Raw genomic sequence first — 22,914 nt, forward strand, 5'->3', positions numbered from 1 at the left:
GTGCGCGGGCCCGGGCCGGGGCCGGGCGAGCCGGGGGGATGCGCGCCGGGGGCGTCCGCGCCGCACGGGCGGGACTGACAGGTCGGCGGCGGGCCGTGGGGCCGTGCAGCCCGCGCACCTTCGTGGGGAGGAAGCGAGGTCCCCGGGAGGAAGGCACGGATGCGGTGTCCCCGCGGTCTGGCTTCCACGTAAAGAATGCAGCCATCTGGCGGCTTGCGGTCCCTGGACTTGCCCCGAAGGTGGGAAGGCAGCCTTTCGGGCTGGGCTAAGGTTTTAGTCTTAGGTGGGAGGCGGGGAGGATGTGCCGGGCCTCGGGAGCAGTAGTCTCCGAGAACAAAGAATTACAGAGCACCCCCAAGTCGTAATCTCGCCCAGAGTACTAGAGCAAGATAATTGAAACAAGGTTAGGTAGCGTGCGACCTTTAAAAAAAATAGCATCCTCCTAACCCGCACGGACTCGACAGTTCCGTGGTTCGTGCCACACGAATCACTGGGGTGGTTTGGGCTGTTAGTCTAGAAACTGATCAGCAACATAAAGTGATGAGGTAAACGGATCAATATGAGTGGCATTAATAAATAGGGGTTTTATTTGTAGAGTGTGGAAAGTTTAACCAGAATTCCTTAAAAGGCAATTATGTCTTCCCCGCACTGCTCCTGTAGCTTAATTTAAGGATCATATTGATGCAAAACTCTGGTTGTTGATGCCAAAGAATGGAGGGTGGAGGAGGGGTCTGCTGCTTTTCTCGGATACAGATTTGCATTTCTTCAAACATTAAACAGATGTATGCATTCCCTTGAGCTTTCACATATATCATAACCTGCCTTTAAGAAAATATATACCATATGAGGTGATAGTGTTTTCTTTAAAATACTGAATCTAAATATGTACCGACAACTATTTGGGTGAGTAATTGTGGTGGGGTGTCACCCCCCCCCAGCAAAATACATAAATATATATATAGTTCCTATATTTTAAGTGTTCTGAGGATTTTTTTCCAAAGGCAGCCATAAAAAAATAACACTCCTAGCTACAAAGAAGGAATTTTCTGGGCAGCTTTGGGGTTGGAAAGAGGACAGTGTTTAAAAAATTGTTTTTAAGATTATAGCAGAGTAGACATTGGCAGCCAGTCTTTGCTGCCTGGACCCTAGTGATGGCATTTTAAAAACTGAATTCAGTGACTTCAATTTTTTCTGCTGTTTACTAGAATTCATGCTTGAGTGTGTATCAGTATTTTTTCTTCCTTTAAAATTAACCTTGAAAGGATATATTTTTGTCCCCCTCCCAGTTTGTTTCACTTGAAAAAAGGAAAAGAGCTAATGAGAAATGAAGACTGTAACATTGTAATTGATACCAATTTATTCAGCTATTTATGCTTTACAGTAAGAATGAAGTGCTATTCAGATGCAATTTTATTCCAAAATGGTGGTGTTTAAAATGATGAATGAATGTCTTAATTGATTGTGGTGGTGTCCTCTGTATGTTCTCTGGGCAACATGCATCTTTCTGGAAAAATCTGAGATACTTAATTTAAAACCATTATATTCTGAGATAAATTCTCCCCTTTTGAGCTTTGGAACCCTAAATCTCTAAAACATTAGGAAAACCATCACCAAAAATTAAGTTGATAAGTAGAGTATTTGTGTGTTGGGTGTTAATATTTTAAGTAGTTTAGACGTGTAATTTTTGGTCTCTTGGATATTATATAATTGGTGTGTTGTGATGAATATTTATGATGAACATGAGTAAATTCAAGGTTATGTTAGAAAAGCAATCCCTCCCTCTCATGGAGTTAACTTTTTTGTAAGTTCTCCAAAAAATATCTTCCAATTTAACAAACATTTATTAGGTGCCTGTTTTTGCACCATTTTATATCCATGCACTCCAGTGAATAATAGGTAAAATTATACATGCTTTTAAAAATTTTACTGGGAAGAAAGCCTGTAGGTTATGTTTTTACTACTAATAGATGTTTGTTTATCTTCTAGGTCGAAATTGGGCAAGGATTAGACACGTTTTTAGACAGGTGTTCTTGAACACTACTGACAACACGAGTCTGACAGTATTTCATGACAGTGAGTATATTTTACCATTTGGTTGTTAATTAGGTCTGAACAGTAATTAGGCAGAAACAAATGATAACTGCTTTACATTGGAGATTCCTGTGGAATGAATGCTTTCTAAGTCTGGACAGACAGTACCTCTCCTCATTCCTGTTGCTTCCTTCCTTTTAGTGACTTGCGTGTATTAAGTGTTTCCTGTGGGCCCCTAAGTGCTGTAGAATGGACAGGGTACAAAGCTTGTCCCAGCTCTTAAGAGGCTGGCTGCTAAGCTGGCAGGGCTTCAGTTGAATTGAATAATTAGAAGACAGTTCCTTGTGGAGCGGAAGGTGCTGCTTCTGAGGGTAGCACGCGTGGAGAGAGGTGTGGCGGGCCTGGGCAGGTGGGAGTGTCATGGAGGAGCCTGTAGACCTACGGCTGGGCCTTGAAGGATGAGTGGGGTTTGGATGGGAGGAGGGCTCACCAAAAGCAAAAGCCTCAAGGGAGGGATGAGTGACTTCTGTGTAGGGGATGGGGAATAGACCTGCGTCGTCCAAGTGAGGATCTCCCAAGATAACCTAGCTAAGAGACACCACTCGGCCTGTCTGGATACTTAGTCCTGGATCTGCTACTATATCTGTGACCTCAGGCGTGTCACAACCTCCTTGAGCCATGATGGGCTCACTCCTAAAATAAAAGAACTGTACCCGGGGATCCCTAAGTAGGGCACATTGTAGCACCGAGATTTTTATCAGCCCTGAAGATAGAGTTGAAAACACATTTAGTTGGGTTAAGTAGGGGATCCATTCATGGAAAGCCATGAAAACTCAGTTTGGATTTGATGCTGAAGACTTTTAGAACCATCATAGGTTCAAGAGCTAGAGAAGCAGCGTTTTAGCGAGATTAGTCTTTCTTTTTAAGGAAGATCAACCCTGAGCTAACATCCGTGCCCATCTTCCTCTACTTTATATGTGGGACGCCTACCACAGCATGAGTTTTGCCAAGTGGTGCCATGTCCGCACCCGGGATCCGAAGCCGCAAACCCTGGGCCGCTGAAGCAGAACGTGCGCACTTAACCGCTGCGCCACCGGGCTGGCTACTTAGTGAGATTATTCTTAAAACGTGCCTAGGTGGGTTGGGTAGTAACCTGGTGGAAATAGAAAAGGCAGGGCATATGCAGAAGTCATTTTAAAAGTGGTAACAGATTAGGTAGAGCTTGAAGGAGATGACACTGACACAGCTAGCCTGGAAGAGTGGCAGGGGGTATTACGAATAGAATTGCAACAGTTGTAAAGGAGATCAGGAGCTCTCGTCCACTGCCTCCTTGCAGGGGACGGGGAAGAGGAGTCTCCTTTCCCAGTAGCTGAAGTTTGCAGTGATGGGGTATCAGACGTGTTATAGTTGTGGCTTGCTTGAGTGGCAGGCAGGATATGGTTGTAGATTTAGGATTCATGAGCATAGAAGTGATATTTAGTGAGTTCGTTAAGAGAGTAGGGAAGAGAGAGAAAACAGTAACCTTGGATAAAAATAATAATTAGGAGATGAGGAGAAAAGAATAAACCAGGAAAGAATATTGCTTTGGAACTCAAGGGAGAAGAGAATTCCAGGCATAAATGTGGGGTCAGCAGTGCCCAGCACTACAAAATACAGTCCAGTAGGGTGAAGGCAAGATCACGGGCAACTTCTAAGAATGGTTTAGTATCAGGTGGAAAAGCATGTGTCAAGGAGTTTAAATAGGAATGAAGAGCTATGTAAGGACTGTCAGGGTGACAATGAGAGCCAGACAAGGGTATGGAGTAGAATTAAGGTTTTATATGTCTAAATGCACTTCTGTGTGTTTAATGAGAGAGTCTAAGCATGTTTAAGGAAGAGTGAGGACGCTGGTAAGGAGGACTGAAGATAAATTAGAGATGAGGAATCTTTGTATTATTTCCTACTCTCAAAGAGATAAAAAGGAATGAGATCCAGGGAACAGGTAAAAGGGGTGATGTGAGAGAGAAAACCTTTGATGGCTTGGAAGAATGGTGAGAACTGTATTTGAAGGGATACTAACAATACTAGGTTACATTCGTTGAGGTCTTGTTATGTATCATGCTATTTGCTAAGTGCTTTCTTATACAATAACTCCACTTCTCATTACAACCCCACGTTAAAAATGGGGAAGCTGAAGCACAAAGAAGATGGTGAGTAAAGACACAGGGCTAGTGAGCGGGAGCCCAGCTTTAAACCCAGGTGGTCTGTCCTCAGAGCCAGTGCCCCATCACTGCCTCCTGGAGAGACGACCCCGAAACCAGGGTGGATTTCTTACTGTTTCACAAATATTGTCCTTGTTGGAGAAGCCAACATTTGAAGAAACCTTCAAATGTTTTCAATCTGCAGTCAGTAGACTTAGCATTGAGAGGGGGCAAATAAAAGATTTAGGCCTAAGACCAAAGGAAAAACTCAAGAACAAGTAGTGTAAAGTGCTTGGCATCTGGGACTCTGGATTTCAGTCCCATTTACTTTGTCCCGTTTGGCAAGTCATCAGCCTCATGCAACCTCAGCTTTCTCACCTGCTTCACAGGGGCGTGAGCTTGTGTGAGATATTTAGAAAGTGTTCGGTAAATGTTAAACATATTAAAGAAGGCACTCTGTACTGCATTTGTGCAACAAATTATTAGTATAGTTTAAATACTGCTACATGAAAAAATTGTAGAATAAAGATTTATTAGCTTAACCAGCTGACCATTTATCTCACACAGTAGTTTAGAGATCAGTGTCATCAGTTCAGCTAAATAGTTAGTCAGTAAAATGAATTTAATGGGATTTAACTCCTCTTTGGCCATATTGATGAGTTCCCTTTGATGTCTGATTCTTCATTTCACCCACTCCCTTGTTGTCCTGTTGCTCTTCTCTTTGTTGTCTGGATGGAATCCAGCACTTGAGCTTCTGTGCTCTTACACCAGCCTGTAAGTGTCCCAACTGGACATAGTGCACATTCATGGGCACCAGCTTCAGCTAGGCTCTCAGCATTGCGCGACCCTGCTGTCCCTTCCTTTCCCTTTCTCTGCAGTGACAACCATCTGTCTCCCCGGGGGTAGGAATCCCAGCATTATCCTTGGTCCTTCCTCCATCTCTCGTTCAGTCGGTTCCCAAGTCTGTTGATTCTGCCTCCTCACACACTCTTGAGTCTCTGCCCCTCTTGCTCCTGGACCGCATGCTGGCAAGGATCATCAGCTGGCCTGCCTTCGTGCCCTTACTGCAGCATGTGGTCCTTCTTGGTCTCTGCCCCCTCGAGGCTTCCCTCCAGGTCATTTTCTACACTGCAGTGTAGCCAGAGTGATCTTTTAAAAAAGAAATCTGACTGGCACTCTTCTGCTAAAACTCTTCTTCGATTAGCTCCTTGCACTCCACCACTACGAGAGTTCCCTATTTCCTTTGCCTGGAACACTTTTCCTGTCTTTCTTTGCCTAACTGATTCCAATTCATCTTTCAGTCTCAGTTGAAATGTTATTTCCTAAGACAGCCTTCCGTGACTCCTCAGACTAGTGAGGTCCCTTTGGAATGAACTCCCAAAGCATATAACAAAACATCTTTGTTTCCTTAGTACTTGGTACTAACAATTAGTTAATTATTTCTAATTATTTAATAGCTATGTGTAACATTTACTGAGTGCTCCTCTTGTACTGAGAAGTCTTTACTTGTGACTTGGAAGTACTAGCAGACTACGCTCCCCATGCCTTCCTCCTGCCCCGAGTTTACATAATATTTGTCTTCTCTGCAAGATGAGGACAGAGACCTTGTCTGTGGTGTTGACTGCTTCATCCCTAGCACACAGCACGGGCCTGATAAGTACTAAGTGTTTACTCAGTAAATATTTGTTGATTAGCTTACTTAGAATCTATAACCCATTTTGTAAATTTTGATAGGAAGTTTTAGACCTAGGAAAAAACCTTTGGGATATATCTAGCAAGTTTTCCCCCTCATTTCTTATATCCATAGGAGAGTGGCTAGCATATTGTAATTATCAAAGATGAGGCTAATTTGTTGAACGGAAGGTACTAAGTGCCTTGGGGATTCAGAAGGGAACACTAATTTTTGGCTTGCTGAGTGCGGTAAATCCGGAAAGTTGTCCGGAGGATGGGCGAACACTGAGATTAAAGAATCGGGCAGGATTTTCATGGTAGAAAGATGGAGGACAGGAAGACAGAAGGTGTGGTGGAATGACGGAAAAGCTAAAATTTGCAGAACGAGAGACGCATGCAGCTGAGCCGCTGATGTGCGGCTCATCTTCAAAGGAGGGAGGATGAGATCTAACATCTCCGGAGTACACTGCATGCCAGACACGGGCCCTAGCAGCTTTCTGTACTCTGTAATTCTGACAACTCTGGCAGACTTCTAGAAGTATTTTTTAGAAGACTGAGGTTTAGAGGCTAATGCTATTAATCCAATGACAATCTTGCTGCTAATCCCAGTGCATGACAAGATAATGGGATTGAAACTTTTTGCCTTTAAGACTTTTTAATGTTAGATTTATAAATTAATTAATCTCCCAGATCCTGGTTATTTGAACAGTGTCCTCATCAGCTAATTTAAAAAGACTCATGGTATCCTGTGGCCATGCATTTAGCAAAGAATTTCTGTTACTGCCCTGCCCCTCTCCCCAAGATTTGTTTCCACTTGTAGGTTCTGAAACAACCACTCTGGTCCTGTCTCCGGCACCTTGATCTCCCTTGGGGCATTGTAAAAACTAGTCAGTTCACAGCTATCCTAACTGAGCTTTCTTTCATGGCTAATAAAGCCATCATCATTATCTATTAAAGACTACTCTCCTAGTATCTTGTTAGCATTTTAGGATCAAAATAGCATTTTGTATTTGGGTAATGTTTCACATTCCTTTATATTATAGCCATTTAGGGTGGGGAAGGCCATATGGTTATTTCCATTTTATAGAGAAATACATTTAGTTAGTAGGGATGCTTGTTTTCAGTAGGAGAGTCAGAATCAGCGCTGACTGTTGTTTGCCACCAAAAAGATCAATAAATAGGTACTCTGTACTTTCACAAATTATTAAAGGTAGATGAATTCTATTCTCTGCCCCCTTAAAACAGCTGTATACATTTTGGAAATGTATCTGTGTCTACAATTAAATTAGATACCACAGTCAGCTTACTGTTTTGAATAGCATTATTTGTAAAGCAGAAAGACTTCCAGGATTTGCCATGTTGGTGAAATGGAATGGAGCCAGTTGAGGGCTTATGGTTCAGTTTTTTCCCGATTTTTCCCTCTTAGAATTCTTTTAGCTCTGAGCAAAATGAATTAAGCAGGCTTCTTTTCAAATAGTCCCTTTAATCTCACTCTTGTCTGTGGTTATACTTTTCCTGTCTTTATATGCAGATCTCTAATCTCCTGACCCCTACTTTTCTTTTTTCTTTAAAGAATCAGACATTTGAGGGGAAGTGGAGAAAGAAAACTAACCTTTGACTAGAATTAGAGAAGATGGGTTGGTTCAAAATGTGTGTGCATTTTTGGGTTGCATGGATACAGAATTGCACAAGGAATCCATATGCTTCTTATACCAAACAACAGTTTGGACCAAGACATTGTCTGTTGTGGAACTTCTGTGAGACCACAAAGAAGGTGTGCAGCCAGAGCAGCAGGGTTTGCCCAGGGCTATCAGGCTTCCGCAGGAGAGCTGAAGTGGTGAATAGAGATGCTTTCTTGGCGACTGCTTGTCATTCTAGGGGTAAAGTAGGCTGTAAGTCAGCGTTGCCTATGGTATAGCTGAGGGTTATGCAGTTGGAAACAAAGAGGTGTATGTTTTAGATTCATTTCCCTGTTTTGTTTCCCTGTTGGTCTTATGCTTATCATAAGATAAGGATATCCATCCTGCAGGGGATGGATAGGGGACTCCTGAATAGTTGGCCAATTATCAAAAAGTTTCTGAATCAAGAAACAGAAATGTTTTCTTTTAGTAAGCTTAACACTATGAAAAATGTGATTGACCCACCCTGTGACAGTTTATGAGCATGGAATGTGTTATGTTTTTAGACAGGTTTTATTGAAGAGTATTAAAAACCTGTTTTTCCTCATAGATGGATGGTGACAGTTCTACGACAGATGCTTCTCAACTAGGAATTTCTGCAGACTACATCGGAGGAAGTCATTACGTTATACAGCCTCATGATGGTAAGAGAGCCACAATTAGAAACCAATTCACAAGTGGAAATTTTAGTAATGTGATATTATAGGTTGGTTTTGTCTTTACAGGAAAATGGGCCGTCTTGTGTCACAGTTCAGTGACGGTCTAAAGCTGTACCATGCTGTTTGTAGTAGAAATAGTTTTCAAAAGAATGATCAGTTCTAGAAAAGAATTCTATAGAAGTTTGCCTATTTAAAACTGGTACAGTTTCTTTACAAATTTGTTGTTGATTTCCTTTTTGAGTACTAAATATGGCAAATTCTTGTTCAATTGATACAGTAAATAAAATAGTTCTTTAGAGGGTGAGTTGCTAGCTATTATATTTCTAGTACCTATGAAAGATTTATTTTTGTTTTTCATTCAATATTAAGTTTGAACTATGTCAGGTATTAGAATAGCAGTATTACGTTGGCCTATCAGAAATAATTTACTTTTCTGGCATTCTGATTTGTAAGATTAAAAAACATCAAGATGTATTTTTGTAGAAGACAATTGGAAGGGGGCAATTAGTTATTTCATCCTACAATAGATAAACAAGTTAATTTTGATAACATCTTTTTTGGGGTTTTGTGGTTTTTTTGTGAAGATTGCCCTGAGCTAACATCTCTTGCCAGTCTTCCTCTTTTTGCTTGAGGAAGATTGTCACTGAGCTAACATCTGTGCCAGTCTTCTTCTGTTTTGTATTTGGGATGCCACCTCTGCATGGCTTGATGAGCAGTGTATTGGTCTACGCCCGCCATGGAAGTGGAGTGGGTGAAGTTAACCACTACACCGCTGGGCCAGCCCCTGATAACATCATTTTAAACACATAAAAATGTAAATTGAATCAGCTTAAGTTCCTTTCTTATTTCATATATATAAAGAGTGGAAAGTTTACTTACAGGATACTGCATTTAGTCCTAAAAGGATATTATTGGTTATGTGAAAGCTTCAGTTTTATCTACATCAGTATAATTTGAAAACTCACTTTTTGTAAGAATATTGAATCACTATTATAGCTTTGTTCAAAAATATTACTACATTGGTAATAATCCAACTGGGTCAGTAATATTCAGGTCCAGTTTGTCCTTTCTATATAAACTTGGCTCTGGATAAACATAACCTCTTAATATAGCAGTATTCAAAGAGCCATAGGTGACGGTCTGTAGGTTTCATAGCTAAGTCATGCAGCATATATTCATGAGCACCTCTTCTTTGGAAGGTGATCTGCCAAGTCCTAGGAAGGACACAAATCTGATCCCTGGCCTCGGGTAGCAAAAATCTAGTAGAGGTAATGAGAAATAAAAAGAAATATAAAGTGTGCCAGAGGAGAGACTCAAAGAGGCACTTCTGAACCTTTGTGAAAGGAGAGATCACGTGTGCAGATGCTGTGGAGATGTTCTGAGCATTTTGGAGAGTGAGTAGGTAGGATTTTAGTAGGCAGAGTTGAGGCTAAAAGTCTTCCCTAGGCAGTGGGTTTGAAATTGTTAAATGAGTAGGCTTAGTTCTGGCCCTGAGGAACTTGTGAAAAGAACTGCTATCCTAATCCCTAAAAAGGAGTGGGGAATGAACCAGAACGGCTCTTCTAGATCATTTGAGATAGCCTTGTCTATCTTGAAGTAAAAATTATGAGAAACTTTAAACCTAACTTATTTTTTATTTCTTTAGATACTGAGGACAGTATGAATGATCATGAAGACACAAATGGTTCAAAAGAAAGTTTCAGAGAACAAGACATATATCTTCCGATTGCAAATGTGGCAAGGATAATGAAAAATGCCATACCTCAAACAGGAAAGGTAACGCAGAGGAGAAATTTAACTCGGTTTTTTGTGGGGCGAGGGGTGGGGGGATTGTAAAACTACATGAATACATAGTTCATGAATAGTTAGCTATTTCAGTCATTCAGCCTTTCAGCAAATCAAATATTTCCTTCAATTCTACATACTTAGTTACTGAACAGTGTTCCATTTCTTTGTTCTGTCATGTCCCCAAATGCTCCCCACTCCTCCACTTATTGGAAGCAGATAAAATAGATGCATTTGAAAATAGGTGTATTGTCAGAACTATCAGGTTTGTGCTTATGATGATGTAATTTCTATAATGTTGCAGCAAAACTGGGTCATATTGTACTGATGGATGTTGTAAGGATTTTAAAAAATCCTTATATTTGGAAACAGCTTTTTATATAATTATAGATATTAATGTACATTTAAATTCAACTGGTATTTTTTTACAAGATCGTTTTGTCTTGTTAGAACACCTTTTAAAAACTCATTGTCACTCAGCTCATCACTTGGTCTAAAATAAAATTCACGCTTTAAATTTTATATCACATAATAAACTTTTCTGTCATTTTATTGTAGCTTATAAAGTACTTGTGAAAGTAATAAAGCTTATAAATAAATATATTATTAAATACATCACCAAGCCTAGAAGTTCCGATTTGAGAGGTCCTCCTTATGTTTTAAGGGGAAAAAAGCACAACTGCCGATTATTGCTGAAATAGGTTAGGCCTGCGCTGTCCACTGCCGCAGCCGCAGCCACAGGTGGTGACTGAACACTTGAAATGTGGCGAGTCTGAATTGAGATGTGCTGTAAATGTAAAACATAAACCAGATTTTGAAGACTTAGTATGAGAAAAGAAAATATCTCAGTCTTTAAATTGATTCTGTGTTTAAATGACATTTTGGATAAACTATATTATTAAAATTAATTTCACCTGTTTCTTTTTTCTTTTTTAACATAGCTACTAGAAAATCTAAAGTTCAGTATCAAGCTCGCGCTATATTATCTTGCTTGACTGCATTTATTACGTGAACTCTTGTTTCCTTTTCTCCAGGCTGTAAAATAGGCAGGGAGGTGAAAGGCAGTATGTTTCAGGAAGGATTTTGAGAGCTGGCTTTGGAATTGCATGATTTAATCTGTTAGAGCCTCACTTTGAAACCCTAGACCCTTAAGAGAAGAATTGTGTTATAATGAGGTGGCAGGTGTGTGCTTCTTTAGGTAGGCTTTTTAATAAACTCAAAGCCTGTCCCTGACACTTTTTATGTCCAGTAGTAAAAACGTCATCAGATGTCATTATTTTACTCCCTCAAAAGCCTTACGTGAACTCGGTGTTGTCTAAAAAAGCTTTCTGGTGTCCTTATTCATGGAAGCGCTAGGGCAGTGAAGTGGTAGCTCACTCAATCTGCAGCTCGCAGTACACTACATGCATGATTTTCTTGGGGCACTTGCTTAGTAAGAGTTTTCACCTTTATGAGATGGTAGGGACATCCAGTGGTTGCTTTTATACCAATTCTGTCTGTTTTCTGTGAATAGTTGTCAAGGCTTCTCTAACTTGACTCAAGTTTTTTATTAAATTTAATTAATTAATTTATTTTTGAGGAAGATTAGCCCTGAGCTAACTGCTGCCAATCCTCCTCTTTTTGTTGAGGAAGACTGGCCCTGAGCTAAATCCATGCCCATCTTCCTCTACTTTATATGTAGGATGCCTGCCACAGCATGCTTGCCAAGCGGTGCCCTGTCCACAGCCGGGATCCGAACCAGTGAACCCTGGGCCACCGAGAAGCAGAACGTGCGCACTTAACTGCTGCGCCACTGGGCCAGCCCCTCAAGTTTTTATTCTAACTCTGAGGGTTAGAATTTTGTTAGCACAAATTGTGTTAATGTTATCGGTATATATTTCAAACATTAAAGGTTAACAGTCATAAACTGAAAACTGAAATCTGTATTCTTGTGAACAGCCTTTTACTTCTGCAGGTTGTTAGGAAGGTGATGATTATATTCCCTGCAAATTTACCTATAATTCTTTCTTCAGATTGCAAAAGATGCCAAAGAATGCGTTCAAGAATGTGTGAGTGAGTTCATCAGCTTTATAACATCTGAAGCAAGTGAAAGATGCCATCAAGAGAAACGGAAGACAATCAATGGAGAAGATATTCTCTTTGCCATGTCTACCTTAGGCTTTGACAGTTACGTAGAACCTCTAAAGTTATACCTTCAGAAATTCAGAGAGGTAAGTAAAATGTCTTCCATTATGCTTTTAAGAAAATAAGGTACACTATTCAGTAACATTTTAAATGTATTATTTGTTTAAAAATTCATTTTATAGCAAATCACATAACATTTCTCAGAAGTAGTGTGTAATCAGTTTATTACTGTACTTGAATAGTAAGCCTTTTCTTTTTTTTTTTTTCTTTTATTACTAATGACGGCATAGTTAGATAATGATTAAGAGTGTGGACTCTGGATTCAGACCACCTCGCGGCTGAATTCCAGCTCCACCACATGTGAACTCTGTGACGCTGGGCAGATTATTTAAGTACTTGGATTCCTGGTCTGTAAATTGAGGCTAATAATAGTACCTACCTCATAGAACTATCAAGAGGACTACGTGCAATAATCTCTGAACTGCATATATGCTTGGCATATACTGAGCATGCAGTAATGTTAATGCATGCTGTGATTGTTACTAATTTAAAAGAGGCAGCATCTCAAAACTTGGGGCCTTTTGGATAAAAAAGAGGGAATTCTAACTATACCCCTTTCTTATTACTGATTGAATTCTTCTGCATTTCTTCTTTGGTTTATCTTTGCCTGTGGTGTGAATTTTGTGAAAATGAGTTAAGATCAGCGTATTTATTTCCACACTCCAACCTGACTGTCAGATTCAGATTGCTTTCAAAATATTTTCTTAGTATCTTTAGTGTTAGAATACCATTAAATTAGTGATACCTGCATGGAATGATTAAAGTAGGAAGACAGTGTGTAAATTCTGCACGGTACTTTTCCAAATCTTCAGCATCACAGAACCTTAGATTGGATGGAACATAGAGGCCTTTGGTCCAAACTGCAATTTTGATTTAGGAATTTTAAACTCTCAACTTTTCTACAGTACTGCCCAGTTGGCTAAGAGCTGTATATATAATTAAATAACTTGATAATCTGTAGTAAATTTATAAGCTGAATATTTATAGTACTTTACGGACTGCTTCATCTGTGAGTTCTGTTTTCCTTTTGACGTAGTGTGAAATTAGAATAATTTTTTATTTTTACCCATAAATATTTTAGATTTTCTAGGTCATTACTAAAACTGTCTTGTGATGACTGCTGCTTATATAAATGTTAGCATTTTGAAAGGCCTCTTCATATGTCATTAACCAGAAGTGTTAATAAATATGCTGTGTAGTGTTTATAATAATAGAAGCTCTTAATTTTAGGAAATAAGTGCGCCTTCTCATTTAGAAAACAGTTTCTTTTGAATGCCAGAGGTTACCTTTTCTGTTTTTCTTCCGCAGGCTATGAAGGGAGAGAAGGGAATTGGCGGGGCAGTCACAGCCACGGACGGACTAAGTGAAGAGCTGGCGGAGGAGGCCTTTAGTAAGCGGGGCTATGACGCACCTGTGCACCTGGAGTTCTTCTTACGAGTCACGTAGATTGTTAGAGTGACTAATACTAAATGTCTGTAGTGGTACTCTTGGAATATCAGCACTAAGTATTTTGACATAGCAGCATTTTGAATAGTTCTCACGAGGTCATGCCCTCATACTTGAAGTCAATGAGGGATAAGTGTAGAAATTTTAATTCTGCAGACATTATAATCTCTCACCAGTAGTTCTGACTGATTTCCATAGCCCCTGGGTTTTGGTTTAAGATTCACATGAGGTAGGAATATTGAGAATTGTAGTTTGTAATATAAAGTCTTGTGATTTAAATAAATTTAAACTGAAGGTTTCTTTTTGAAAAATTGAGTTATCATGTCATATCAGTAAAATAAAAGGTCTATGGTGATTGTATTTCTCATATAAAATTTACATGTGTGTTTTATAGTTGTCCTATGTAAAATATATGCTGCTTAGTTATGTAAGTGTTGCTGCCAGCCAGGCCTTACGGCGCAGGTCTACCCATGGGTCAGAATCTCCATCCAGTCTTTCTGCAGATTTGTGTACATGGGTAATTAGCTAAAGTACACTCCAGGGAAATGAAGATTGAGAAAACTGAAAAACACAACAGAAGAAATGTGCTTTTTAGGAAGCTTTTTTTAAAATGGAAAATGGGGGGGTTTTGGATTTTGCCCAAGATTACATGATAAGTGGCAGAATTGTAGTGAGACATTCATGGCACCCCTTTAAAGTCCAGGCCAAGAAAGTAGGTGCAGTTCTTTTCCCGCTTTAACTTTCGTTTGTCTTTTAGCTAACCAGTTACCAGCTGGCTTAATAACTGCAGATGGTCAACAACAAAATGTTATGGTTTACACAACATCATATCAACAGGTACAGTACCTTCTTTGTATCTTAAATTATTTTAAAAAATGATTATATCCATTGATTTTTATCATAGGTGGTTAATTTCAACACAGTAAGAACCTGACAGATTGAAGATTGTTAAAAATTATTTTCTCACAATATATAACTGTGTGTAGAATTCTCTTAATGGTTAAAAATATATTTATACACACGTTCATATTTCGTAGATTTCTAGAAAGATACACAAGAAATTAATAAAGTAACTTCCTTGGGTAGAGAGAATGGAGATTGGGGTGGGAAGTAGACTTATTGTTCATTTATTGTTTTTATTCATTGAATGTTTATAGTACGCATATGTTATTTTTAAACTAATTTTTCTTTAACTCTTCTCAATTTAAATTTTCTCATCTTAGATTTCTGGTGTTCAACAAATTCAGTTTTCATGATCTGAAGAAATGATCGAATGGGGAGTGTAGAGAAGCGAAAGAGTCTATGATTCTGGAACAGAGACATTTAGAAGGAAATGACTGGTGAAAGGATGTCTCTTTGTATGTTAAATAGCTGTAATGTAGCTTCCTGATGCTTGACTAATTGAGGTGTTAATTCTGACTTGAGAATCTTTTTCATGAATGATTTTAAAGAAAAATTTGGATTTTAAAGGTATTAAAATATTTTTGTTTTGTACAAGAGTTTGTTGCTCTGTATGACTCCTGTATGCATTGTATATTGCAATTTATTACTGTCAGAGATTTGTAGACAGTTTCTTATTTTCATATTGAATCATGTTACTTTTGTAATTCAAGTAAGCAGCTGGGTTAATTCATGATGTTTGCCCTTTTAATAAAATATAAGGGTAGAGTTCATTTTGAATGCAAGTTGCCTTTATTATAAATTTGAGTTTGTCTTGGTTATATAATATCTTGCATGATAACATAGCTAGATTTTTAGCATTTGCCATATTTATTAAAACTAATTTTTTTGTAAAACATTCGTAGCTTAAGCAGCACCATTTTTTAAAAAATGTAATTGAAGAATTAAGTGTGAATGCAGAAGCAAATATTGTCTGCCCTATTAAACTTGGTGCCCATTAACAGTTTACACTGTTCATTATGCCTGTTAAGATAGTTTTAGTTTATTGGAGCTTTTGTTAAGACTAGAGTTGTTCATGAGTTACATAATTATGAGTGTTGGAATCCATTTAAGTTGAATGTAGTTCTAGTGCTCTTGAAATGGTGCCCCTTTCATTTTGTATATGATTTTTCCAAAGCATATCTTCAAAAACTATAGTATCCTCTTCCAGGAGAGGAATTTTATAGTCTGATGGTAAATGTCCTCATTTTACCTTTTTAATTGAAATGTCAAGTTTCCTATTACTCTGGGAACCAAGAAACGTCAGACATTTTGTGTATTCCGACCTTTTTTTGCATGAGTGAGTGAATACTATGGAAAATAGAGTGAGTGCTATGAATGGTGTGAAACAGAAGTCACCAACTTCCAGTGTGCTGTCTTGATCTTTGCAATAAACTAAACTTAGATACTATGTAACTTTGTATAATTTAGTAGCATGTACTTGGGTGGTTCCTTTTTTAAAGTGAGGATTTGTATTTTCTCATCTGTTCTTTTTGGTGATGATAATTAACTTGAGTGTTTTGTTGTTTGTTTGGTATCAACAATTGCTATTGTATTGTTTGCCAAAAGGGAGTTTGAGAGAACGTCATCTTGGAAGGACACTCATCTTTATAAGGTAGAAGCAGTTTCCCAGATATAGCTGAACAGAAATATTTACTTTGCCAGAAGAAGCCTTTGGCGGCATATTTGGGCTAATCTGAGGTTAATAACTCCCTCACCACCCTCTCATTTAAAAAGTAATCTTTATTACAAAGAATTCAAATAGGCCAAAAAATAAAAAGTGGGGGAGTGGTTAAGCAAAATCAACATCAACCTATTTTGTTGAAATAATCAATGTTAATATTTTGGTAAATGCCATTTGTCCTTTTACTTTGCTAATATGTATATTTTTATAAAAATGGGCTCATACTTGCATACTGTTTTGTAAACTGCTTTTTTCACTTAACAATATATTGTGAACCTCTTTGCCAGGTCATTACATAGTCTTCTATTTTTACTTGTTTATTATTTTGTTGTATGGCCAAACCCTAATTTATTTAATCCCCTCATGGACATTTTAATTATATCCGTCTTTTCACAGTTATAAACAACACTTTAACCTTGTTTGTGTACATCCATGGCTGTTTTCTTAAAATTATTAGAAGTAGAGTTGTTGGGTTAAAATTTAGGCAAAATTTTAGGGCTTTTGATACTTGTATGTTTTTAAATATCTTCCGTTTGATCCAGGCAGTATGTCACTATATAACTGATAAAAGCACTTAGTCTTTGGTTCAGATTCTTTCTCTAAAATTACAGATTGGGTTATGTTTAAGAATCAGATAAAAAAGGAATTAGACAACTTTAAAATTTATATCACTATATACCAAAACAAATTTCTAAATTTAATAATTTGTTGTAGTACTGACCGAAACTTTGAGAGGAGGTATAAAATCAGGTGGACTTGAGGCTCTATGGCCATCACACTCTGAAAGAACACTGGCCTTCTTCCTGGGTCAGGGACCTGAGCTTTGATACAGGTGAGAGGTAGTGCTGGCTTTTTATTTGGCCTGTGTTGCATTTAATTGAATGTCAGGTTTTCCTCCCCCTGGAACTTCTTGAGTATATATAAGCTCCTCCATTAACCTGAAAGTGTTTTTAAAATATGTATAGTTTTGTACATGTTGCTTTAATGCGTATCTAAGAGGGAAATGGGCTTCAGTGACTGAGTCATGGATAGAAGAAGGGAATTTAGTAGTTTCTGTCTGTCCCCTCACTATTTCATTATAATGGAGATGCTTTAGTCCTGAGAGAAGTTTTTTTTAATGCTGTCTTCCTAATGTCACATACTTGGGTATGATGATGATATGTTTTAAGCTATTTGTATTTCTTTTCCTCCTACAGTGTCATAGCTAGGCAGTGTTTTCCTTTCTTTAGAAACATGCCTTGGGGCCAGCCCAGTGGTGCAGTGGTTAAGTGTGCACATTCCGCTTTGGTGGCCCAGGGTTTGCTGGTTTGGATCCTGGGTGCAGACATGGCACCGCTTGTCAAGCCGTGCTATGGTAGGCGTCCCACATATAAAGTAGAGGAAGATGGGCACAGATGTTAGCTCAGGGCCAGTCTTCCTCAGCAAAAAGAGGAGGATTGGGAGCAGATGTTAGCTCAGGGCTAATCTTCCTCAAAAAAAAAAACCAAAAACCATGCCTTATTGTGTGTTCTCTGGATTGCCTTATTGGGTTAAAAGAGTACCAGTTCCGTTTAATAACGCTATTGAGCATAGTTATGGGGGCCCAACTAAGAGGATTTCTACAGCAATAAAAATTGGGCATGAAAAATGAAAAAAAGTTTCTACTGTTTGCCAAGAATGAAATCTTGGAGTGCAAAATTATTTTTAAAAATATTTTTAGGGAAAGTTATTTTATCAACAGTCCAAAACAATATTTGTTGCTTTACAAGTGATAAAATACTTAAAAAATTTTTTTAAAAAATTTTTTGTGTGTGAGGAAGACTGGCCCTGAGCTAACATCTGTTGCCAATCTTCCTCTATTTTATGTGGGGCACTGCCACAGCATGGCTTCACAAGCAGTGCTAGGTCTGTCCCTGGGATCCAAACCTGTGAACCCCAGGCCGCCAGAGCAGAGCACATGAACTTAACCACTATGCCAGTGGGCCAGCCCCAGATAATACTTTTGAGTTACTCAAATTAGTGATATTGGTTAAGATCTTTACCAAAAGCTAGTCTATTTAAATGCATATTTTTGGTCTCCCTGATTAGACAATTTATATTTTAATTTATGTAATAATTTATATATACTGACTTTAAACTCATATTAATCATATAGTGTGCCCACGAGTAAAAAATAGAAACAGCCTTACTAACTTTGATTTTCAAGGAACTGTACTATACTGGCTGAAAAATACTCCGTTTTAATTATGGTTTCTTTGACGGCTGGAAATGTTGCTTTGCTCACCTCACCAAGATGAGCTTCCTCCTGCTTCAAAGGCTCCAGCTCCCCTGATCTCTCGGCTCCTTGTGCCAAGTTCTTTGCCTCCTCCCACCCCTCTGCCATGGCCTTAAACACGTAGACTTCTCTCTGCCTAGAACATTCTTTTTCTCCCTTTGCCTAAGTCCCACTCATCCTTCAGGTTTCAGCTTAAACTTCATCAGGAAAGCCTTTAAAACTTTTGTAAAAACTTTGTACTAATCACCAAATACAGAAAATAGCACCACCCAAAACTGAGTAGTTTTCTAATACAGCCTGTATGCTGGCTGCTGCTGTAGCCCTTAGATATTTCTTTCAAGATATGTTTCTTTTTATACCTAATTTTAAGGATTTTAGAACCATAAGGCAGAATTCCTTCAAATCATGGGTCACAGATGGCAGTGAGATGGATTCATTTCTCTGGCTTCTGACCATATCTTTGAAGATGTAAGCCTGCTGAACACTACAGTTACAGCTTCCCCTGACCTTACTCCAAAGACAATTTCCTGCTGCCCTGCATAATAAGTAGATACCTGTGCAAGTCAATGTATTACAAAAACTCCTTTGCCAAGTTTAATGCTGGCACACATGCCAAGTAAAGTCAGTGAAATATGTGCTGGCTCTTTCTGTAGAAAACTAATGGCCATGTATTAGTTTTAGGGGTGGAAATTACAAGATGAAAGGTAATTCCTCCGTCTTCCACAAAAATATACAAGATGAAAAAGTTCTGACACTACAGCATAAACCCTTTTGCCTCTTTAAGGTATAATTTAGGTCTTTCTCAAGTGTCCTAAGAGCATGTCCTCTAAGTTTTGTGTCTTTTGCACCTGTTTTCCAGGACTCAATTTCAGAGTATATCTGAATGAAAGACATTTCTGAACCTTAAAGACTGGATAATTGGTTGAAAACAAGTTGCGGGGCAAAGACTAGTCCTAACAGACGGTGCTTCTCAGCCAGAAGAAGAATCCCCAAAGGCTCTTTCATGCACATATAGTCCCCAATGTTAGGTTTATAAGAAACCAAGTCCAAATCCTTTTTTCAGACCAAAGCAATCACTAATCAAAGAACACAAAGGAGTACTATTTGGGCTAACAGCCATTCCTGACCCTGGAGGAAGACTATAACTTTTAAAAATGGCTTCCTTCTGTACCTTTCTAACCTTGCAAGTAGCAGTCCCCATACCATAAAAGTGCTTTCTTGCAGGACAATGCAAATGAGAGAACCAGGCATCCTAGAATTCTGAATAGACTACAAATCACCATGTTTCCTACTCACATCAAGGGCAAAAGTAAAACATTTTAATTTAGACTTCATTTCAAAGAGTAAGGCAGTCTAGATACCCTCAATAACTCCTGGTTTACAAAACCAAATGCTGAATAAATAAAATACAAGAAACAATGTAAAGTAATATTAAATAATATATCTTTTAAAATGTATCATTGAGTTGACATGAAAGTAAGTCATGTGCAGAACTCCAAATATGTGGTGCAAATAGGAAACCTATGCGGTAAGCTGGCACCAAAGGCTGCTGCTGCTTTGAGGGTTCTGTTGAGCCACAGTAGAGGAGGGACTGGCCAGAGCCTAAGGCTCACCCAGACTGGAGTCTCGGAAGGCTGCCGCAGAGAGGTGGGCAGCAAGGAACCTTGCCTGTCTCACTTTGGGTGCTGGGTGGAGGGGAATAAATCACCACCACCATCAAATTCATAATCACAGGCCAGCTGTCAAAGTCTGTGATCTGAAATCAGAAGCTTCAAGCTGATCATTTAAACTGGTCTCAGGTTGGTAGCCCCTGGGTGTCTGGCAGAGAAAATTCTCTCAAGGATCTCAATTTCTGGTTATACTTCAAATAATTCCTGTTTTCCAAGGAAAATAAGTTTAAAATATCACAAAATAAGGGAAAATGGCACCATGAGTGAAAAACAACACAATTTATACAATAGTCAGTAGAAGCATCCACAAAGACTCTTGGTATCAACACAGGAAAAGCTAATGATGTGCAAAGGAATAGAAGCATGGAAGATATGAATAAAGAGTAAAAGATTACATAGAGAACAAACAGATTTAAAACCAAATAGAACTCTTGAGAGAAAAATGTAATAATTGAAAATAAAAACCCAAAAATAAAGGACGGGAAAGAGAGTAAGAAAATGAAAGATAAGGGAAGAAGGGAGTGGACAAAAAAACAAGACAGTTTATGATGAGGACCTAGAAATAAATCCAACTTATATTTGTAATCACAATAAATATAAATGTACTAAACCATTCAGTTAAAAAGAGATTTTCTTTGGCCTTATCTTTTAAGTGTGTCTTCTGCAAACTCAAAATATCTAACGCCAAAGAAAGATCTAAGATATTCAGATAAAGACTGACCAAAATATTGCTGGAGTAACAACAGCAACAAAATGAAAGCAACAAGCATTCAGAGAGAGAGCCACTACATAATTATAAAAGGTTCAATTCGCCAAGGAAGATTAAAGCGATTCTAAATTAGTATGCATCTAATAATAAAGCCAAAAGAAAAAGAAAGCAAATACAACTTCAAGAGAAATTGAAGAACTTATCATAATGAGATCTTGAGACTCCTCAGGAAATAAGAAATCAAGTACAAGGTAAATCAGTAAAGAGAAGCTCTGCACAGCACAACTAACAAATCTGATCTAAAGGACACTATACTCAACAATTGGGGAATACACACTTTTTTCAAGTATAAATGGAGCATGTATAAAAACTGATCACATGATAAATCATAAAGCTAGTCTCAAATTTCAGAAAACTGAAACCTTACAGGCTCATATTCTCTGGCAGAACGATATCAGAAATAAAGATTAAGACAACTATAACACACCCCTGGCATTTGGAAATACACTTTTAAAATAACTAATGGGTTAAATAGTCAAAACTTTGGAAGGATTAATCAAGAAAAAAATTTAAAAGGCAAAAACTAACAGGAATGAGAAGAGGTTTTAAGTACAGATATGTGGAAACGAAAAAGATACAAAGATAATATGGATAACTTGATACAAAAAAATTTTAAACTAAGATGAAATGAAGAAATCCCTAGAAAAATTTATTAAACAAAAGTGACTCAAGAATAATATAAAATCCTAATGATCCTATAACCTTTAAAGACATGAAAAAATAGTTAAAAATCTTCTTAATGACCAGAGGGCTTTAAAGACAAGTTCCAATCTCAAACTCTTCCAGAAAATTGAAAAACTCATTTCATGGGGCTAGTATAAGCTTGAAACCCAAAGCAGACAATGACAGGACATGAAAGGAGTATTATAGGCTGATTTCATTCATGAACATAGGAGCAAAAATCCTAAACAATATTTGCAAATTGAGTCCAGCAATATATTAAAACACACACACACACTCACTATCACCAAGTTGGATTTATCTTAGGAATTAAAGGTTGGTTCAATATTAAAAGTCAACTACCATAATTTAATACATTAACATTAAAAGAGAAAACAATGGGGCCAGCCCCGTGGCCCAGTGGTTAAGTTCGCACGCTCCACTGCAGGTGGCCCAGTGTTTTGTCGGTTCAAATCCTGGGCGCGGACATGGCACTGCTCGTCGAGCCACGCTGAGGCAGCATCCCACATACCACAACTAGAGGGACCCACAACTAAGAATATACAACTATGTACCAGGGGGCTTTGGGGAGAAAAAAGGAAAAAAATAAAATCTTTAAAAAAAAAACAGGGGCTGGCCCCGTGGCCGAGTGGTTAAGTCTGTGCGCTCCGCTGCAGGCAGCCCAGTGTTTCGTTGGTTCGAATCCTGGGCACGGACATGGCACTGCTCATCAAACCACGCTGAGGCAGCGTCCCACATGCTACAACTAGAAGGACCCACAACGAGGAATATACAACTGTGTACTGGGGGGCTTTGGGGAGAAAAAGGAAAAAAATTAAAAAAATAAAATCTTTAAAAAAAAAACAACAAAAAACAATTCCACCATTTAAATAGATGAGGGGGAAAAAAGCATTCAATAATATTCAGCATCCATTCATAACAAAACTATTAGCAAACTAGAAATAGGAGAGAATCTCCTTAATCTGATAAAGGCCATTTATGGGAAAAAAAACAAAAAAACTGTTGAAAGCATTCTCTTTAAATTGAGGCTATGACAAGGATGTTCATTATCAGTTCTTTTCAACGTTGTACTACAGGTTCTAGCCAGTGCAGAAGTGTAGAAAGAAATTTCCAATAAGGTAGAAGGATCAGAAAAGAAGAAAACTACCACTATTTACAGATGATATGATTATATAAAAAAATTCAAAAGAACATCTAGATACATTATTAGAACTAAGAAAAATTTAGCATGGTTGCTGGATCCAAAATCAGCACATAGTAACAATATATCCATAATCAGCAA

At 38.3% G+C, this 22,914-nt stretch overlaps 1 protein-coding gene across 1 annotated transcript; it reads left to right on the plus strand.

Annotated features, from left to right (window-relative positions):
* Positions 1-6: 6 nt before the first annotated feature.
* On the plus strand, positions 7-16,570 carry NFYB (nuclear transcription factor Y subunit beta). The gene is made up of 8 exons (XM_046646214.1): positions 7-239; positions 1,987-2,073; positions 8,112-8,205; positions 9,866-9,996; positions 12,018-12,215; positions 13,498-13,579; positions 14,393-14,472; positions 14,859-16,570. The coding sequence occupies exons 2-8, from the start codon at positions 2,068-2,070 to the stop codon at positions 14,889-14,891; spliced, it is 624 nt and encodes a 207-aa protein (XP_046502170.1). The 5' UTR covers positions 7-239; positions 1,987-2,067; the 3' UTR covers positions 14,892-16,570.
* The last annotated feature ends 6,344 nt before the right edge of the window (positions 16,571-22,914 follow it).

Source organism: Equus quagga, chromosome 19 (assembly GCF_021613505.1).
Source record: "Equus quagga isolate Etosha38 chromosome 19, UCLA_HA_Equagga_1.0, whole genome shotgun sequence".
Classification (NCBI taxonomy): Eukaryota; Metazoa; Chordata; class Mammalia; order Perissodactyla; family Equidae; genus Equus; species Equus quagga.

Coding starts and splice junctions, on each gene's coding strand:
- NFYB (XM_046646214.1), top strand. Junction 9,997..12,017: donor CCATACCTCAAACAGGAAAG/GTAACGCAGAGG, acceptor TTCTTTCTTCAG/ATTGCAAAAGATGCCAAAGA. Junction 13,580..14,392: donor GCTGGCGGAGGAGGCCTTTA/GTAAGCGGGGCT, acceptor TTTGTCTTTTAG/CTAACCAGTTACCAGCTGGC.